This window comes from Pristiophorus japonicus, chromosome 1 (assembly GCF_044704955.1).
Source record: "Pristiophorus japonicus isolate sPriJap1 chromosome 1, sPriJap1.hap1, whole genome shotgun sequence".
In the NCBI taxonomy this organism is placed as follows: Eukaryota; Metazoa; Chordata; class Chondrichthyes; family Pristiophoridae; genus Pristiophorus; species Pristiophorus japonicus.
The window spans coordinates 117749967-117771932 of record NC_091977.1 but is presented as its reverse complement, the minus strand read 5'-3'; the positions used below and the strand labels follow the sequence as shown (position 1 = coordinate 117771932).

Sequence of the window (21966 nt, the reverse complement as noted above, 5' to 3'; positions counted from 1 at the left end):
ATTATTGGCTGCATGCATCTATTCATAAAGATTTGAAAAAACAAGAAAGCAGATAAACATGCACCCTATAGACTGTAGTTTACTGTAGGTAGTTCTGCAGATATGTTTAGCTCTAGAGTATTAATATATATTGAGTACTGCAATGTTGTCCACGGTACTTTAAGCATTATTTGCAGTCATGTTGGCAATTGTTAAAAATTACATCCATAAAGGGATCACCAGTCATGCTGGAATGCAGGAATTTGTATAAGCTGCAGTCTATTGTTGGTATCTCTACTTAAATCTGAGAAGTTTTTAAAAAAAAGCATTTACCTTGTGCTCCAGCAAGGTCTAAACAGATATTATCATTAGTCCTCAATGTTTGACTATTCAACTATACTTGTCCGTTAATTTTAAATTGATACTGAGTCCTGCACTATCTACAATAGTGGGGGATATTCCAACATTTGTGAAACTCGGAATGGATTCTGTATAAAAATGAACATCTGTACTGGCGGGTAGTTTAAAATGGATTTGTGACACACTCCCATCCAATGTCATTCTAACCAGAGTAATTTAAAGTTGGGAGTAATTTCTGGTCAGTATCGGGAGGGGCGGGGGATAGCAATCTGGGCGGCGGAGGGGAGGAAGGCTGGGAATCAGTTGGGGTGGGGGCGGTGGATGTTCCAGACAACAATCGGGAGTGGAGTAAGCCTGCAATCAGAAGTGTTGGAGGAAGCTGAAAGCTTCTTTGAGGGACCTGGTTCCTGTCCCACAAGGAGTGCTGAAAGTGGCACTTACCTTGGGGGTGTCGTAAGCTCCACCCTCTTCAGCTGCCAAGAATCCGACAGCTCTGTTTCCATTAAATTTATATTGTGGCGTCCCTCTGCCCTCTGTCCCACAATTTCCAGGAACCTTGCTCATGCCTTAAATTGTGCACTTTAAAATTTCAAGGGGTGGGGTCGCATGATCCCGATATTTTAACATAGAAAATAGGAGCAGGAGTAGGCCATTCAGCCCTTCGAGCTTGCACCACCATTCAATAAGATCATCACCTCAGTTACCCCTTCCCTGCTTTCTCTCCGCACCACTTGATCCCTTCAGCAGTAAGGGCCACATCGAACTCCCTCTTGAATATATCCAACGAACTGGCATCAATAACTCTCTGCGGCAGAGAATTCCACAGGTTAACAACTCTCTGAGTGAAGAAGTTTCTCCTCATCTCAGTCCTAAATGGCTTATCCCTTATCCCTGGTTCTGGACTTCCCCAACATCGGGAATATTCTTCCTGCATCTAACCTGTCCAGTCCCGTCAGTATTTTATATGTTTCTATGAGATCCCCTCTCATTCTTCTAAACTCCAGTGAATACAGGCCCAGTCCATCCAGTCTCTCCTCATATGCCAGTCTTGCCATCCTGGGAATCAGTCAGGTGAACCTTCGCTGCACTCCCTCAATAGCAAGAATGTCCTTCCTCAGATTAGGAGACCAAAATTGAACACAGTATTCCAGGTGAGGCCTCACCAACGCCCTGTACAACTGCAGTAAGACCTCCCTGCTCCGATACTCAAATCCCCTAGCTATGAAGGCCAACATACCATTTGCCTTCTTCACCGCCTGCTGTATCTGCATTCCAACTTTCAACGACTGATGTACCATGACACCCAGGTCTCGTTGCACCTCCCCTTTTCCTAAACTGCCGCCATTCAGATAATATTCTGCCTTTGTGTTTTTGCCATCAAAGTGGATAACCTCACATTTATCCACATTATACTGTATCTGCCATGCATTTGCCCACTCACCTAACCTGTCCAAGTCACCCTGCAGCCTCTTAGCATCCTCCTCGCAGCTCACACCGCCACCCAGCTTAGTGTCATCTGCAAACTTGGACGATTACATGATTTCCCTTTCATAAATTCATGCTGACTTGGATCGATCCTGTCACTGCTTTCCAAATATGCTCTTATTTTATCTTTAATAATTGATTCCAACATTTTCCCCACCACTGATGTCTCTCTCCCTCCTTTCTTAAAAAATGGTGTTATATTTACTACCCTCCAGTCCATAGGAACTGATCCAGAGTCGATTGGCTGCTGGAAAATGATCACCAATGCATCCACTATTTCTAGGACCACTTCCTTAAGTTCTTTGGCCCTGGGGATTTATCGGCCTTCAATCCGATCAATTTCCCTAAAAAAATTTCTTGACTAATAAGGATTTCCTTCAGTTCCTCCTTTTCGCTGGACCCTCTGTCCCCTAGTATTTCCGGAAGGTTATTTGTGTCTTCCTCCGTGAAGATGGAACCAAAGTATTTGTTCAATTGGTCTGCCATTTCCTTGTTCCCCATTATAAATTCACCTGATTCTGACTGCAAGGGACCTAGGTTTGTCTTCACTAATCTTTTTCTCTTCACATATCTATAGAAGCTTTTACAGTCAGTTTTTATGTTCCCAGCAAGCTTCCTCTCATACTCTATTTTCCCCCTCTTAATTAAACCCTTTGTCCTCCTCTGCTGAATTCTAAATTTCTCCCAGTCCTCAGGTTTGCTGCTTTTTCTGGCCAATTTATATGCCTCTTCCTTGGATTTTACACTATCCTTAATTTCCCTTGTTAGCTACGTTTGAGCCACCTTCCCTGTTTTATTTTTACTCCAGACTAGGATGTACAATTGTTGAAGTTCATCCATGTGATCTTTAAATATCTGCCATTGCCTATCCACCGTCAACTCTTTAAGTATCATTTGCTAGTCTATTCTAGCCACTTTACGTCTCATACATAGAAACATAGAAAAATAGGTGCAGGAGTAGACCATTCGGCCCTTCGAGCCTGCACCGCCATTCAATAAGGTCAGGGCTGATCATTCCTTCAGTACCCCTTTCCAGCCTTCTCTCCATACCCCTTGATCCCCTTAACCGTAAGAGCCATATCGAACTCCCTCTTGAATATATCCAGTGAACTGGCATCAACAATTCTCTGCGGCAGAGAATTCCACAGATTAACAACTCTCTGAGTGAAGCAGTTTCTCCTCATCTCAGTCCTAAATGGCCTACCCCTTAACCTAAGACTATGTCCCCTAGTTCTGGACTTCCCCAACATCGGGAACATTCTTCCTGCATCTAACCTGCCCAGTCCTGTCAGAATCTTATATATTTCTATGAGATCGCCTCTCATCCTTCTAAACTCCAGTGAATAAAGGCCCAGTTGATCCAGTCTCTCCTCTTATGACAGCCCAGCCATCCCTGGAATCAGTCTGGTGAACCTTCGCTGCACTCCCTCAATAGCAAGGACATCCTTCCTCAGATTAGGAGACCAAAATTGAACACAATATTCCAGGTGAGGCCTCACAAAGGGCTTGTACAACTGCAGTAAGACCTTCCTGCTTCTATATTCAAATCCCCAGCTATGAAGGCCAACATACCATTTGCCGCCTTCACCGCCTGCTGTACCTGCGTGCCCACTTTCAGTGCTGATGAACCATGACATCCAGGTCTCGTTGCACCTCCCCTTTTCCTAGTCTGCCGCCATTCAGATAATATTCTGCCTTCGTGTTTTTGCCCCCAAAATGGATAACCTCACATTTATCCACATTATACTGCATCTGCCATGCATTTGCCCACTCACCTAACCTGTCCAAGTCACCCTGCAGCCGCTTAGCGCCCTCCTCACAGCTCACACCGCCACCCAGTCTAGTGTCATCTGCAAACTTGGAGATATTACACTCTATTCCTTCATCCAAATCGTTAATGTAAATTGTAAAGAGCTGGGGTCCCAGCACTGAGCCCTGCGGCACTCCACTAGTCACTGTCTGCCATTCTGAAAAGGACCCGTTTATCCTGACCCTCTGCTTCCTGTCTGCCAACCAGTTCCCTATCCACGTCATTATATTACCCCCAAAACCATGTGCTTTGACTTTGCACAACAATCTCTTGTGCGGTACCTTGTCAAAAGCCTTCTGAAAGTCCAAATACACCACATCCACTGGTTCTCCCTTGTCCACTCTGCTCGTTACATCCTCAAAAAATTCCAGAAGATTCATCAAGCATGATTTCCCTTTCATAAATCCATGCTGACTTGATCCGATCCTGTCACCGCTTTCCAAATGCGCTGCTATTTCGTCCTTCATGATCGATTCCAACATTTTTCCCACTACTGATGTCAATCCAACCGGTCTATAATTACCCGCTTTCTCTCTCCCTCCCTTTTTAAGAAGTGGTGTTAAATTAGCTACCTTCCAATCCATAGGAACTGATCCCAAGTCGATAGACTGTTGGAAATTGATCACCAATGCATCCACTATTTCTAGGGTCACTTCCTTAAGTACTCTGGGATGCAAACTATCAGGCCCCAGGAATTTATCAGCCTTCAATCCCATCAATTTCACTAACACAATTTCCCGCCTAATAAGGATATCCTTCAGTTCCTCCTTCTCACTAGACCCACTGTCCCTTAGTACCTTCGGAAGGTTATTTGTATCTTCCTTCGTGAAGTATTGGTTCAATTGGTCTGCCATTTCTTTGTTCCCCATTATTAATTTCACCTGTATCTGACTGCAAGGGACATACGTTTGTGTTTCCTCATCTTTTTCTCTTCACATATTTATAGAAGCTTTTGCAGTCAGTTTTTATATTCCCTGCAAGCTTTCACTCGTACTCTATTTTCCCCCTCTTAATTAAACCCTTAGTCCTCCTCTGTTGAATTCTAAATTTCTCCCAGCCCTCAGGTTTGTTACTTTTTCTAGCCAATTTATATACCTGTTCCTTGGCTTTAACACTATCCTTAATTTCCTTTGTTAGCCATGATTGAGCTACCTTCCCAGTTTCATTTTTACACCAGACAGGGATGTACATTTGCTGAAATTCATCCATGTGACCTTTAAATGTTTGCCATTGCTTATCCACCGTCAACCCTTTTAGTATCGTTTGCCAGTCTATTCTGGCCAATTCACGCCTCATACCATCGAAGTTACCTTTCCTTACGTTCAGGACCCTCGTTTCCGAATTAACTGTCACTCTCCATCTTAATAAGGAATTCTACCATATTATGGTCACTTTTCCCCAAGGGGCCTCGCACAACAAGATTGCTAATTAGTCCCTTCTCATTACACAATACCCAGTCTAGGATGGCCAGCTCCCTGGTTGGTTCCTCGACATATTGGTCTAGAAAACCATCCCTAATACACTCCAGGAAATCCTCCTCCACCATATTGCTACCAGTTTGATCAGCCCAATCTATATGTAGATTAAAATCGCCCATGATAACTACTGTATCCTTATTGCACGCATCCCTTATTTCTTCTTTGATGCTGTCCCCAACCTCACTACTACTATTTGGTGGTCTATACACAACACCCACTAGCATTTTCAGCCCTTTGGTATTCCGCAGCTCCACCCATACCAATTCCACATCATCCAGGCTAATATCCTTCCTTACAATTGCATTGATTTCATCTTTAACCAGCAATGCCACCCCGCCTCCTTTTCCTTTCTGTCTATTCTTCCTAAATGCTCAATACCCTTGGACGTTGAGTTCCCAGCCTTGGTCCCCCTGGAGCCATGTCTCCGTGATGCCAATCACATCGTATCCGTTAACTGCTATCTGCGCAGTTAATTTATCCACCTTATTCCGAATACTCCTCGCATTGAGGCACCATCGAAGTTACCTTTCCCTAAGTTCAGGACCCTAGTCTCTGAATTAACTGTGTCACTCTCCATCTTAATAACGAATTCTACCATATTATGGTCACTCTTCCCCAATGGGCCTCGCACAACAAGATTGCTAATTAGTCCTTTCTCATTACACATCACCCAGTCTAGGATAGCCAGCCCTCTAGTTGGTTCCTCGACATATTGATCTAGAAAACATCCCTAATACACTCCACGAAATCCTCCTCCACCGTATTGCTACCAGCTTGGTTAGCTCAATCTGTATGTAGATTAAAATCGCCCATGATTGTATCCTTATTGCATGCATCCCTAATTTCTTGTTTGATGCTGTCCCCAACCTCACTACTACTATTTGGTGGTCTGTACATGCACAACTACCACTAGTGTTTTCTGCCCTTTGGTATTCTGCAACTCTACCCATACAGATTCCACATCTCCTTGAGTTCCCAGCCTTGGTCACCCTGGAGCCATGTCTCCGTAATGCCAATTATATCATATTCATTAATAGCTGCCTGCGCAGTTAATTCGTCCACTTTATTACGAATACTCCTCGTATTGAGGCACAGAGCCTTCAAGCTTGTCTTTTTAACACATTTGGCCCCTTTGGAATTTTGCTGTAATGTGGCCCTGTTTGATTTTTCCCTTCGGTTTCTCTGTCCTCCATTTTTACTTTTCTTTCTATCTTTTGCTTCTGCCCCCATTCTACTTCTCTCTATCTTCCTGCATAGCTTCCAATCCCTCGGTCATATTAGTTTAACCCCTCCCCAACAGCACTAGCAAACATTCCCCCATGGACATTGGTTCTGGTCCTGCCTGGGTGCAGACCGTGCGGTTTGTACTCATCCCACCTCCCCCAGAACCGGCACCAATGTCCCAGGATTTTGAATCTCTCCCTCTTGCACCATTCCTCAAGCCACGAATTCATCTTGGCTATCCTGCAATTCCTACTCTGACTAGCACATGGCACTGGTAGCAAGACTGAGATTACTACCTTTGAGGTTCTACTTTTTAATTTGACTCCTAGCTCCCTAAATTCAGCTTGTAGAACCTCATCCCGTGTTTTACCTATAATGTTGGTACCTATATGCACCACGACAACTGGCTGTTCACCCTCCCCCTTGAAAATGTCCTACAACTGCTCCGAGACATCCTTGACCCTTGCACCAGGGAGGCAACATACCATCCTGGAGTCTCGATTGCAGCCACAGAAACATCTGTCTATTCCCCTTACAATAGAATCACCTAACCCCCCCCCGATCCTCTCCCGCCCGTTGGTGACTGGGTGGTTAATATCGCAGCCTATAACTGCACGAGGGAACACAGTTCCTGTAATTTTTCCTATTAGAAGTTAAATGAGTGGTCCCCTACGAGTGATGGATAATTTGTTAGCAGAATTAGTCATTCTGTTTGTTCTTGCTTTACCAAATTGGAATACGAGTGCAGGTTTCTTAAGAATTTTATTTTTGAAATGTGTGCTCTGCAAAGTCCCAAGAAGTCAAAGTATATTTGAAGAACCCTCTGAGGGTAGTTTAGAGAGAACACTTAAGCTCTGCATAGGACTTCTTGACATTTTATTACAAATGTCACAATTTGTTACCAGCAGTTCAACTGCAAAAGAGAATGAACTGGAGCCAGGTAAAGCAACTTACTATACCTGGGAAGATCCAACAGGATCGCGAGTGCTGAACTGGAATTGTGCATGTGAAGATATAGCAGGAAAGCTGAGTACAGTAGAGGTAAGCACGTAGAATTTTTTAACGTATCACTTTCATGTTCTGTCTCTTTTCCAATTTGGTTCTGGCTTCATACTGTTAAATTATCTTCTTACATTTGTGTGCATGTTCTATTTCAAGTTTTTGATGTAAAAGCCTGGTGGAATGTTTCTGGGCAATATATCTACTGTTATTGTAGGTTCATCTTGGTTTCATCTCATTTCCTATTCAAGATTTTACCATAATTTTTTCATGTATACGTTAAGCAAAGTCAAAGTACAAGGTGACATTCAAGGTACATACTTTTATCAGCCAATGTAACTGAAACAATAATATTGCTATAATATTTCTTTGGTTAAAATTTACTTTCTTGTCGTCATGTAGAGTAGAAGCTAGATTTTCTGATCGAGTCTACGGTCAGGTGCGTTAGTAGCATCACATGACCATTAGTGCGTTAGCAACATCTTATTTTGTGTGGTCACCTTCATTGACGTAGTGGGATGAGCTCCTGCCCATTATTGGGCGCCTTGTTATATGCTTGCCATGGGAGGGAGCATCAGGAAATGTCATGTAAGCAGCCCTTTAAGAGATTAGGGCCAAATTTTCAGGAATTCAGCCATTTGAAGGTACTAGACCTGCAGCAGAAAGCAAAAAGCTGCAGATGATGGAAACACTCATCGGGTCAGCCAGCAGCTGTAGCGAAAACAGATGAGTTACCATTTCAGATGTAAACCATTTTGTTGTATCAGGCCTCCAGCTGATTTCACCTCTGATTTGCATCTGAATAGTTCCACCATTATATCTCTCCAGGATTGTAGAGTAAGAGGAAAATACTTGTGTACCTAAGCATTTCCTATTCCAACATTGCGGGCTCCTATTCCAGCATTGCAAGCTCTGTGGAAGGAGAGAAAGTACATACAATGCTAAGTTTAAATTGAGCGTACTCAGTCAGCACACTAGGCATCAACACTATTGCATAAAATTACAGAGCCAGGTACAAATGAATACTAACAGAAGAGGGGTCTGTGAACTAGATGCCAGAAACCACAGCACAGAAGGCAACTATTTTCCCATTGTGTCTGCTCTTCAATTGAAGCTAGTTACTATGGCCTCAAGTTTCGGCCCGCGCTGAAAACAGCGCACCTCCGAGCTGGATGCCTGTTCTTCGCGCCTAAAAGTGCGCTCGAAAAAAACTTCGATATTCTCCGGCTCTTCGGAGCTTGAGCTCAGCTTCACAGCGGGGGGGCGGAGCCAAACACTCGCGCCGATTCTGTAAGTAGTGGGGAACGGGTCTAATTTAAATGAACCAACGTGGTGCCGGCAACCCTGCATGTGCGCGTTGGAGCGTGCGCGCATGCGCAGTGTCAAACAAACATTGGCACTTGGCCATTTTTAAAAGGACTCGGCTGCCGTCGAGCCACTGATGCCGCCCCTTAAGCGTGGCCGAATGGTCTTAACCCCCTTGAAAAGCTGCGTGCGTCCGGTGTTGATCCTTCGGCTGCCGGCCAGCCACTGACGCCACTCCTATCCCATGGCCGAATGGCCTCAGCTCTCTTGAAAAGCTGCATGCGTCCGGTATTGATCCTTCAGCTGCCGGCCAGCCACTAACAGAATGAAGGCCTGCCTGCAGCACAGCAGCTCAGCTCGAAGGCTGCTTGCTGCCGCTGTTGGGGCTGCCGTCGAGACACTGACGCCACACCCCTGCCTGTCTCCAACATGAAAGGCCTGCCTGAAGCACAGCAGCTCGAAGGCTGCTGCTGTTTCACACAGGTAGGAACATGGTTTATTTAATCTTTTCTTTGCTTATAAATTTTTATTCAGGTTGGATTTATTTGTATAATATTTGTATAAGTATAACTAAGGATTGATTGTAGAATTTAATGACTTCCCTTCCCCCCCCCCTCCCCCCCCACCTCGTTCCCTACGCCTAATTTGTAACCTACGCCTGATTTTCTAAAGTGTAGACAAGGTTTTTTCGAGCGTACAAAAATCTTCACGTACTCCATTCTAAGTTAGTTTGGAGTAAGTTTTCACTGACGAAACTTTGAAAACAGGCGTAAGTGGCCGGACACGCCCCCTTTTGAAAAAAAAATTCTGTTCCAAAGTGAAACTGTTCCAACTGACTAGAACTGGAGCAAACTAAATGCCGAGAATTTGAATTTCTAAGATACTCCGTTCTACACCAGTTGCTCCAAAAAATCAGGAGCAACTGAGGCCGAAACTTGGGCCCAGAAATCCCACTTTCCAATCTTTTCTCGTATCCTTTTATATTCATCTTTTACAAATACTTATCCTAATCCTTTTAAACAATGTATTGTGGTTGTCTCAATAGTCACTTGTAAAGCATTCCATGTTCTAATAACTATGAAATAAATTATTTTAATTTCTGCTTTCATGTTCTAGTGATAACCCTATTTTTTATTGATTCACCAACCAGTAATTTTGGGCTCAAGTTTCAGCCTGAGTTGCTCCTATTTTTTGGAGCAACTAGTTTAGAATAGAGCATCTTAGAAATTGCAATTCTCGGCATTTAGTTTGCTCCAGTTCTAGTGAGTTAGAATAGTTTCATTATAAAACAGATTTTTTTTTCAAAAGGGGGCGTGTCCAGCCACTTACACCTGTTTTGCAAGTTTAGGCAGTGAAAACTTACTCCAAACTAACTTAGCATAGAGTAAGTGTAGATTTTTGTACGCTCAGAAAAACCTTGCCTACACTTATAAATCAGGTGTAGGAATGAGAGATGGGAGGGGGGGGGCGGAAGGGGGATTTGCAAACATTAAACACTTCACTTTTACAAATAAAGAACTACCATCAATAATAAATGATAAATAAATCAATAAATCAACCAATAAATCAATCAAAAAAATTTAACTTTTTTTAAAAAATCAATCAATAAATAAAAAATTAAGTTTCTGCTCACCTACTGCAGCACCAGGAGCCCTCCAACAGCATACTGGGACGGGACCCTCCAGTGTCTCTCTCTCTGTCTCTGTCAGTGTCTCTGTGTTTCTGACAGGGAGGAGGGAGGGAGGGAGGGAGGATGGGCGGGGGGGGAGAGGAGAGGAGAGAGGAGGTGGGGGGGGGGGAAGAGGAGAGAGGAGGGTGGGGGGGGTAGAGAGGAGGGTGAGGGGGGGAGGAGAGAGGAGGGGCAGGGGGAGAGGGAGGAGGCTGAACGGGCCCCAACAATTACGACAAAGAGGAGGCCGGGCTGACGATGACAACACTTCGGGCGGGGCCCACCCCCAGCGAGATGCCGACGAGGGGCAGGAGAGAGGAGGGGGTAGGGCTGAACGGGAGGGGGGGCGGTGGTTGAGGCTGAATGGGAGGGAGGCTGAACAGGAAGGAGGGAGGGAGGGAGGCTGAACTGGAGGGAGGGAGGGGGTGGGAAGCTCGAGTCCCGATCTTCAATGCCCGATGAGCCCATTCAGCCAGGGCTGGGGTGGTGTTCTTTGGGCCCCTCCCACGCAGCCTACACAGATTCGGGCTGCGAGGAGCTACTGCACATGCACGCACACTCTAATGCGCATGTGCAGAGGTCCCGGCCCTGTTTTCAGCGGCGGGACCTGGCTCTGCCCTCCACGCATTCTGCTGCGCTGCGCCAAGGGCCTGGATCGACCGGACAGAGGGGAGAATACCAAGGTAAATAATAGGTGCCGTTTCTGTTCTAAAAAGTCGGCGCACCATATGGAGGCAAACGTGGGCCCAATAATTGTAAACAATTGACCGTCAGGCTGTTCATAATCTTGAAAACCTCTGTTAGTGGTGTCCTGGTACTGTGTTTGTATGCATCCGGGTTGATGTGTGGTGCTTTAATGGCATGTGGATTCCAGTAAATGTCCCTGCATTCTAGGGAAGACTGGTCTGGAGAAAGAAAGTCTGCACAAACGGATTCTATGTAGGAGGACTATATATTTTTATTGTAGGGTAATTAGAGGTAATGGTACTGTCTTTACTAGCTCTGGTAGTATGATGGGTCCGAAATCCAACCTTAAGCACGATAGCCTCAATTTTACAAGTGCTCCACTACAGGTGGTACACTTTGGTCGTAAAAATAGCATATCACATCGTATTCCTGTTTTGTAACATCAGATTTTGCAAGTTTTGATTTTTGGGGCAGAGTGGAGGCAGAGGAACATGCAAGTGCATCTCATATTTAAATAGTAAAATTATTAAAGGAAGTTCCACACTGTATTTCACAACTTTGGGAGAGGCTCTGCCCTACTACATAACTTGCCCATATAGAAACATAGAAACATAGAAAATAGGTGCAGGAGCAGGCCATTCAGCCCTTCTAGCCTGCACCGCCATTCAATGAGTTCATGGCTGAACATGAAACTTCAGTACCCCCTTCCTGCTTTCTCGCCATACCCCTTGATCCCCCGAGTAGTAAGGACTTCATCTAACTCCCTTTTGAATATATTTAGTGAATTGGCCTCAACTACTTTCTGTGGTAGAGAATTCCACAGGTTCACCACTCTGGGTGAAGAAGTTTCTCCTCATCTCGGTCCTAAATGGCTTACCCCTTATCCTTAGACTGTGACCCCTGGTTCTGGACTTCCCCAACATTGGGAACATTCTTCCTGCATCTAACCTGTCTAACCCCATCAGAATTTTAAACGTTTCTATGAGGTCCCCTCTCATTCTTCTGAACTCCAGTGAATACAAGCCCAGTTGATCCAGTCTTTCTTGATAGGTCAGCCCCACCATCCCGGGAATCAGTCTGGTGAATCTTCGCTGCACTCCCTCAATAGCAAGAATGTCCTTCCTCAAGTTAGGAGATCAAAACTGTACACAATACTCCAGGTGTGGCCTCACCAATAGATACATGTCTGCTTCACTGCCCAGGCCTCCTTCAGTGTTCCTGTTTATTTCTGTTACATAAGAAATAGGAGCAGGAGTAGGACATGTGGCCCCTCAAGCCTACTCTGCCATTCATTAAGATCATGGCTGATCTGATCTTAGCCTCAACTCCACTTTCTTCCCCATAACTCTTGACTTCCCTATCGTTCAAAAATCTGTCTATCTCTACCTTAAATACATTCAAGGACTCAACCTCAACAGCTCTCTGGGGTAGAGAATTCTAAAGATTCGCGATCCTCTGAGAGAAGAAATTCCTATTCATCTCCGTTTTAAAAGTGCGACCCCTTATTTTGAAACTATGTCCCCCTAGTTCCAGATACCCCCACGAGGGGAAACAACCTCTCTGCATCTACCCTGTCCAGCCCCCTCAGAACCTTATGTTTCAATAAGATCACCTCTCATTCTTCTAAACTCCAATGAGTATAGGCCCAACCTGCTTAATCTTTCTTCATAAGAGTACCCCGCTCTTGCCAACCTGAAAATGACCCATTTATCCTGACACTGTTTTCTGTTCGTTAGCCAATCCGCTATCCATGCTAAAATATTACCCCCAACCCCATGAGCTCTTATCTTGTGCAGTAACCTCTTATGTGACACCTTATCAAATGCCTTCTGGAAATCCAAATACACGACATCTACTGGTTTCCCTTTATCCACCCTGCTCATTACATCCTCAAAGAACTCTAACAAATTTGTTAAACATGATTTCCCTTTCATAAAACCGCGCTGACTCTGATTGATTGTATTATGATTTTCTAAATGTCCTGCTACTACGTCCTTAATAATGGACTCTAGCATTTTTGCAATGACAGATGTTAGGCTAACTGGTCTATAGTTTTGTGCTTTCTGTCTCCCTCCTTTCTTGAATAGGGGCATTACATTTGCAGTTTTCCAGTCCGTTGGGACCTCTCTAGAATCCAGGAAATTTTGGTAGATTACAACCAATGCATCCGCTATCTCTGCAGCCAATTCTTTTAAGACCCTAGGATGCAGGCCATCAGGTCCAGGAGACTTGTCCACCTTTAGTCCCATTAGTTTGCCTGGTACTTTTTCTCTAGTGATCGTGATTGTTTTACGTTCCCCCCTCCCTATACCCCTTGATTATTTATTATTATTGGGATGTTTTTAATGTGTGCCACTGAAGGCCGATAGAAAATATTTGTTCAAAGTTTCTGCCATTTGTCTGTTTCCCACGATTAATTCCCCAGTCTCATCCTCTAAGAAATCACTGTTTACTTTAGCTACTCTCTTCCTTTTTATATACCTGTAGAAGCTCTTACTGTCTGTTTTTATATTTCTTGCTAGTTTACTCTCATAATCTATCTTCTCTCTATTATTTTTTTAATCGTCCTTTGTTTCTAAAAAATTCCCAATCCTCTGGCCTACCACTAATCTTCGCAACATTGTATGCCTTTGTTTTCAATTTGATACTATCCTTAACTTCCTTAGTTAGCCACGGATGGTTCATCCTTCTCTTAGTCTTTCTCACTCGAATATACCTTTGCTGATAGTTATGAAATATCTCCTTAAATGGCTGCCACTGCTTTTCAACCGTCTTATCCTCTAATCTATTTTCCCAGCCAACTTTAGCCAACTCTGTCTTCATACCTTTGTAATTGCCTTTATTTAAATTCAGGACACTAGTTTGAGACCCAGGTTTCTCAAACTGAATTTGAAATTCTAACATGCTATGATCACTCTTCCCTAGAGGATCCTTTACTATAAGATCATTAATTAATCCTATCTCATTACACATTACCAGATCTAAAATAGCATGCTCCCTGGTACTTATGTCTTTTTTTCGCTAAAAATTTGCTTCATTTTGCTCAGCAGTACTTTCCTGAAATATTGGCAGTTGCTGCTCATAGAATCACTGAATAGTACAGCACAGAAGGAAGCCATTCGGTCCATTGAGTCTAAGCCGGCTTTTTCAAAGAGCAATCCAGTTAGTCCCACTCCCCCGCTTTCTCCCGCTATCCATGCAATTTTTTCTCCAAGCATTTATCCAATTCCATTTTGAAGGTTACTGTTGAATGTGTTTCCACCACCCTAGCAGGCAATGCTTTCCAAATCCTAACCACTCGTTGCGTTAAAAAAGTTCTCTCATGGCACCTCTGGTTCTCTCCAATCACTTTAAATCTGTACCCTCTGGTTATCGACCCTTCAGCCATTGGAAACAGTTTCTCTTTATTTACTCTATCTAAATCCTTCATTATTTTAAATGCTGCTATTAAAGCTCCACTCTAATTTTCTACTCCAAGGAGAACAACCCCCAGCTTCTCCAGTCTATCCACATAACTGTATTCCCTCATCCCTGGAACAATTCCAGTAAATCTCTTCTGTAACCTCTCCAAAGCCAATCTGAGAAGATCTTGCTGATACAAACTACCTCAGTGTCCCTGAATTAGAGGAGATTGGGGAGTGGCAAGGGATGAAAACAGGGTTGCCACTCCTTATTACTATCTCTACTGGGAAGTGTGCTAGAGGATGGTCGGATTTGATATGGATGCACTACGTGGCCAGATAGCCTGCCAAAACTTATCTAAGCTCATACATGAAGAATAGCTGCTCGAGTGAGGTACTGCATGGCAGCCAATGCCCTGAAATCATGCTCCAACAGGAGTCAGGAGCTTTAGAAGAGGAGAGAGAACTGGAGTGGACCAGAAACAAACCATTAAGGAAGTGGTGATTTAAACAAGCATCAATATCATTCAGGCAACTTAATTAGTAGACATGCTGGAGTGTTCTGTGGATATAAAATTGCACATTTGTAACTGACACATTTGTGGTACAAGTTGGAAGGATGAGAATCGCTTTGACTATTTTCGTAGAGCTGCATGAGTTAGATGGAAGACCAATTTTCTTCAGGTCCAAAAATGCCTCGGGTGGTATGTCTGATGGATCCACCTTTTACAGATCATGCTACTCCTACCTAGGTATGTCACAGGAGACTCACCTTTGCAGCCTCTGCTTCACTGTAGAGGCAGTGAATGAGAGGCTTTTCACTGCAACTGACTCCCAGACAAACTGAATGGCATTGATGGTTCTTCCCAAAGCTGTGTAGGCTACAACAGTATTAAGCTTTAGTGCAACAGTATTCTTCCAGACCACTGCAGTATTCTACCAGATAAGTCAGTTTCCAGTTCACTTCTGTATAAAGTGAATGACTAATGGCAAAGACGTTTATCACTTTCCCAGTGAAAAGGAGACACTTACTGAGAAGTAACAGAACTTTAAACAGCTGGCAGGTTTCTCAAGAATCCACAGTGTTATAGATGGAATCCATGTAGTCATCATGGCTGTAGTATAAACTAGAATGCACTCATCAACAGAAAGGGATAGCAGTCCATAAATATTCAACTTTTGAACCATTCTAGGAAAAAAAGTTTATTCTGAATTCCCTGTTAGATTTATTAATGACTATCTTATGTTTACGACCCCTACCTCTGATCTCCCCCGCAAGTGGAATTATTTTATCTACGTCTACCCTATCAAATCCTTTCAGAATCTTAAAGACCTCAATCAGGTTACTCCTCCGTCTTCTCTTCTCTCTTCCCCAGCCTGTTCAATCTTTCATGATAGGTATAACCTCTCAGTTCTGGTATCATCCTAGTAAATCTTTTTTGCACCTTCATGAGTGCTTCCATATCTTTTTTATAATATGGAGACCAGAAATGTTCACAATACTCCAAGTGTGATCTTGGGAAGGTTCTATGCAAGTTTAACATAACCGTTTGCTTTTCAATTCTATCCCTCAAGAAATGAACCCAATATTGTGTTTGTCTTTTTTAATGCCTTTATTAACCTGTGTTACTACTTTTAGTGATTTGTGTATCTGCGCCCTCAGATCCCTCTGCTCCTCTACCCTATTTAGACACTTATTTTCCAAGGAATATATGGCCCGTTATTCTTCCTACCAAAATGTACCACCTCACACTTGTTTATATTGAAGTTTATTTGCCAATTACACAGTCATTCTTCTGCAAGTTTATTAATGTCTTCCAGTATGTTATCACAGTCCTCCCATATAAATTATACCCCGCAATTTGACATGGTTTCAAATTTTGAAATTGTACTTCTGATTGCCAAGTCCGAATTGTTTATTTAAATGGTGAACGACAGTGGTCCTACCACTGAATCTTGTGGAACATCACTTCCCACCTTTTTCCAGTCTTCACGGGGGCAGTACCACTCGCAAGGTGCGAGACTTTACACCAGGCGCAGAAGTATCGCCTCTCATGAGAAATTGGGGTTACCGCCCCCGAAAGGGATGGAGCGATAAATCAAGCTCTCCACTTCCTTTCTGGGGCGGTAGCAGGGCGCACAAGGCCACGTAGCGCTGCTGTGTAGGAGGAGCTCTTACCTGAATTAAAGGTAAGGGGCACAAGCTGCATAATCTGCAGGAAAAAGTGTCCGACCTGGGGAGCGGGGTTGCCGCGCCAACAGCCGGCACTCGTAGCTGGTGCTAAACCTTTGAATTTCGCAGCCATAATGTCATGATTTAATTTATATCTTTGGATTGGAATGTGCATTTTCTGGTGTTTTTTTTTTGAGTTGTCTGAAAGAGGACAATGTGCTGGTCAGTTATGGAGGAAAATCTCTGGAGTGGGACTTGAACCCAACCTTCTGACTTGGAGATGAGTGTGCTATCAACTGAACTATGGCTGACACCGAGTAACTTCAACCACACCTCCCTATTTGCCAACAGTCCCACACTCCTTGCCTTTCCTCTATCCGCTAGTCTGGCCAGTCCAGTGTGCCAGCAATCTTCAAGCCATCTTGTAAAACTCGAGGGTGGTTATTCGGAGACAAGTGCTATCTGCTCTACACCTGGCTGATAACTCCCCTCTGCAACACCACCACACATGGCCAACACTCTTAGCATAACAGCCATGCTGCCATGAGGAACATTATCGAGCAGACCATTGGGATGTTCAAGCAATGGTTCCACTGCCTTGACTGCTCGGGAGGAGCCCTCCAGTACCCACTGGAGCGGGTGTCCCATTTTGTAGTCGTCTGCTGCATGCTCCACAAATTGGCCATCATGACCGTGCAGCCCTTCCCACCACGGGTTCTGGGACCACCTCAGGAGGTGGAGGAGGAAGGGAGGAGACAGGCAGCACATCTACATTCCCGACAGGCTGTACATGAATACTTCATCAGACTCCAATTCCAGTGAATGAAACCCTAGATCCCCATTGCTCACCACTTTCTCATCATACCATCCCTCTGTCGCAGAACATCCCAGCATCCTCCTGGGCACAAAGCTGAGAGCCACCACAAAACACATTCCAAACATAATTTATAAATGTTAGCAAATTCAAAATAGAAGAACAAAGTAAACTAATCACTCTTGTGCATTCCCTTAGTTTCTGTCTTTCGTTTGCCTTTTCCTACTCTAGTGCTCCAACAAAGTGCTCCCAGTGGCTGCAGCATGGCTTGTAGAAGTCAGTTGACTTTTCAGTAGGGGGGGAAACTACAGATGGCATTGCAGGATGACCTTGAGCAGCTCTGGACCTAGAAGGCAGGGCTGTAGACTGTATCACCTTGGCATGGGTGACAGCAGTCTGGGCTGGCTGGATGACAGACAGCAGCAAGGGCACTGGTGGAGTGGCAGTGATGGGAGTAGGAATGCTGTCCTCCCGAGAGAAGACAGCAGGTTCTTGCTGAACGGAGCCACAGCCACTCCCGGAGGTGGCATCTCAGCATTCTTAGCCATCCGTTGGAGCACAGATTCCTAGACTGCTGTGACACGCTGAAAGCCTCTTTCGACACTCGTAAACTTGGCTGTGATGGCAGGAGACTGAGCTAGCATAGCAGCAAGCTGAGAGTGCAGGAGAGAAATCTGAGCTTTCACTGCAGTACTGGGACGTTGGATCGCTTCTACCTGTGCTGCAATGGACTGCAAGATCTTCCATCACACCCAGCATCATATTTGGGTCCGCAGGTTTGCTCAAGGAGTTGCCCATCATTTAGGCTCCAAGCTTTGCGCAAAGCTCTGTGCAATGTTGGAGCCTGAATCCTCCGTGCTCCTTGATACTGACAAGAGGCTCTCTGGCCGGCTTGCCATTGCACCAAGAATTTATGTGTGCATGCCCATCACCCTTCTTCTGAAGGCTATCCCATCGAGTTCATTGTGAGTCCTGTGGAGCAGAGCTCATGCGCGAACTCGTCCTCTGGGGAGCTGGCATCCGAGCTACTCCTTCTCACTCATCCTGGTGATTCACCAAGTGCAGATCCTGCTTCTATACTACCCTGTAAAGTATGCAGAGTCCCATTTTCTGAGCTGGTTTCCACGAGTATAAATTGCAGAGTTTATGTGTTTTCTTCTCCATCATTCACCTCCATAACTTCAGAGAAAGACTGGGCTGCTGGCAGTTCTCGGGCCTCTGAAAGGAGAAATGCACGAGTCAAGTTGTGGTGGGGGAAGCAAGATATCCATGCACACACCATCAGCAGCTTGTAAATGAGAAGAGATTGTAGGATATAGGGAAGTGGGATGTGAGAAAAAGAATTATGTACCAGCATACCATTCCACACACAGACTCACTCACTACCCCGCCCAATTATTGCCAGCACCGCTTCCTCCAGGTCCATCAGGTTCTCGGTTCTTGCTTGCCTTCCATCCATCTGCTGGTACTTCCATTGGTTGTGTGCCACCTTGGCCTCTAAAAGTAAGGGAAGTGAGTGTGGTGCAGTGTGTTTGGGTGATGTCCGTGCCATGGTTGAATAGTTGGCAGTGTGTGCAAGGTGTGAGACGTGGGTGTGAGTGTTTTAGCAGTGGTAAGGTGTGTGAGAGTGAAGTGAAACTATGATTATGTGGTATGAGTGGTGATAGCTAGAGATTGTTGGTAGGTGAGTGATGGGATGTGATGCATTGAGCAGTGTGTGATGCTTATGCTACAGATGATAGGACGTGGCATTTGATGATGCATTCACTCACCTTATTCGCTCGTGTGAGGTCATTAAACTTTTTGCGACATTGGATCCAAGTTCTGGGGACAACGCTTGTCGCAGTGACGGTTTACGCGACTCTTCGAAGATCCTTCTGTGGTCATCCTTGAAAGCCTCCTGCCACCCTGCAGGTAGAGGAACTCATAGCATATTTGGACCCCTGGACCAAGGCATCCAGTGCCACATCATAAAATTGTCTAACCCTTTCCCTCAGCTGTTGGGCCATGGCTTCGTTTGAAATGATATTGAATTGCTTCTGCAACAAAGCACCTCCCATTTAAGTAGTGTAGAGAGCTTAGACCAAACTTTACTGGCCAGTAGACTGTACCCAATATTACTTCCGCCCCCCCTCCCCCCCTCCACCCTTCCTGCCCGTTAAGCACTAAAGCAAACAGCAGCGCTATTTGCCTGCATCACTTTGAACGGCTGCAGGCAAATATCACTGGGTGATGCTGCCGCCCGTTTTCAGACCTTACCCAATTTTTAGGCCAGTGCATAGGTAAGTAAATTAATCACCCTTGTGCATTCCCTTAGTGCCTGTCTTCCATGTGCCTTTGCCTCGCCTCATGCTCCTACAAAGTGCTCCCTCAGTGGCTGCAACATGAGTTGAGGAGACTGCAGATAGCCGTGGAGGGCAAGCTTGAGCAGCTCTGGCTCTAGAAGGCCTGTCTTCAGACTTCACCAGTTTAGTCTTGGCTGCAGCAGTCAAGGCTGGCTGGCTGGCGGACAACATCAAGGGCACTGGCGGAGTGGCAGGGATGGGAGCACCAATGTTGTCATCCTGGGAGAGGAAATCAGGCTTGTGCTTCAGGGAACCACTGCCACTCTCAAGGGCGGTGCCTCAGCAACACTACTGATCGGTTGGAGAACAGATTGATGGACTGCTGTGATGTCCTGTAAGCCCCTTTGAACAGTGATATCCAGAGCCATGATGAAAGCAGTCTGAACTTTCAGAGCAGCACTGTTAACTTCCATGGCAGCACTCCAACCTTTGATGAAAGCTGTTTATGATGCAATGGAAGTTGTGATATCGGCCATCAGACGCTGCATCATGGTAGGTTCTGGAGGTGTGCTGATGGAGGTGACCACTTGTTCCATGTTGGAAAGGATGGGCTCCAAGTTCTGCGTACAAGTCTCTGCCAAATTGGTGGGTCTCCTCCATGCTCTTTGACATTGTGCGCTGGCTTTCTGGTAGGCTTTCCAGTGCACAAAGCATTTGGTTATGTACACCCATCAGCCTTCTTCTATAGCCTGGCCCATCATAGTCCATATCTGAGTCCTCTGCAGCAGAATTAGTGTGCAACCTGGCGAGTTATTAAAATACACGCAATGTCAGTCTCTGAGCTGGTGGCTGCAAATGCAAAATCGAGTGATGGTGTCTCTTGATCTTCACTGTTGTCTTCCTCTTCCTCCATTGATGGGGAAGCTCTGGTTCTTAGATATCTGAAATGGAAAAGGGGCAAGGGTTGGGTTGTGATGAGGGGAGAAGAGAAAGTAAGAAGTGTGTCCTTACATCATCTGCAGCTTCTAAGTCATAAGAGATTGAGGGAGAAGGAGGATTAGGTATGCAGAGACCTCATTATCGATCTCTTCAGCGATGTCATGTCCCTTGTTGGCAAACAATATCTCATCCATGGAGGTTAAAATATGCGGCGCCGCTTGTCCACCTCCAGTTCTGTGCTGCTCCCTGCTGTTACGCGCCACCTTCTCCTGCAAGAAAGTGGGAGTGTGTCAGTGAGAGTCATGCAGTATGTTTGGGTGATATAGCTGTCAAGGTTGAATAGCTGCCAGTATATGCGAGCTGTGAGTGCAACAGTGTCAAGTGTGTGTGAATGAGGTAAAGCATATGAATTGTAGGGTTCACTACTGATAAAGATTGTTAGTAGGTGGGTGACGGGGTTGTTGTGAATTGAACAGTGCAGTTGGTAGGATGTACCATTTGACAGTGATCTCACTGATCTTGACAACTTGTGTGAGGTTGTTAAACTTCTTCCTGCACTGCATCCATGTTCTTAGAGCAACACTCCTGACATTGACCCTTGCCGCTACTTCTTACCACTGCCTCCTGGAGGGCCTCCTGCGGATAGAGGACATCTCTCCTTTCCACCTATTCCACCAAGTCCTCCAGTGCAGTGTCTGAAAACCTTGATGCATGCTCTCTTGCATGTTCAGCTATTGCTCAGACTATCAGAGCACAGATTCAGTTTTCAAATTGCTCCTACCAGTTTTTGTAGCCAAAATGCACTCTCCTTTACGAGGTGCATGCTACCTTTCAGTAGCGCTAGCCACTCATGATATCAGGCCCCCTGCTTAATGCGTGCAGCTAATGAACAGCGCGGATAGTGTTAGCTGTACTCCGCAATCGTAAAGCAGCATGCAGTGTGAAATTATGGTATTACCTGCAGTGCAACGAACAGGCACAGGTTAATCATGATCCCCATGTCCGTTTTAGGGGGCTAGCCAATTTCTCTCCTTACATCTTTGAGGAAGGATTCCATTATCTTTCCACCACCGATATTAAGCTAATTAGTCTAGAGTTTATTGGGCTTGTTCTGTCTCCCTTTTTAAATATAGGAATCACATTAGCTCTCTGCCAGTCCTTTAGCACTATTCTCTTTTCTAATTCAATGTTATGTAATTGTACCTCTTCTATCACTTCCCTAACCTCTTTTAATATGTCCGATGCAATCCATCCCAACTGTGGTTTTTTTATCATCCCCAAGTTTGATTAGTTTATCAATTATCTCCCCTCTTGCTAAAATATCTTGATATCTTTGTTAATCACTTCTCTTTCAGAGA

The 21966-nt window shown here is 44.8% G+C and overlaps 1 protein-coding gene across 2 annotated transcripts in view; it reads left to right on the top strand.

Annotated features, from left to right (window-relative positions):
• vps13a (vacuolar protein sorting 13 homolog A) overlaps nucleotides 1-21966 on the top strand; it is a 645125-nt gene that overhangs the window by 440750 nt on the left and 182409 nt on the right. For both annotated transcript variants that reach the window (XM_070882697.1, XM_070882688.1), the window contains exon 53: nucleotides 7242-7377. In XM_070882697.1, the coding sequence (XP_070738798.1) occupies nucleotides 7242-7377 (136 nt within the window). The remainder of the gene's footprint in view (nucleotides 1-7241; nucleotides 7378-21966) is intronic.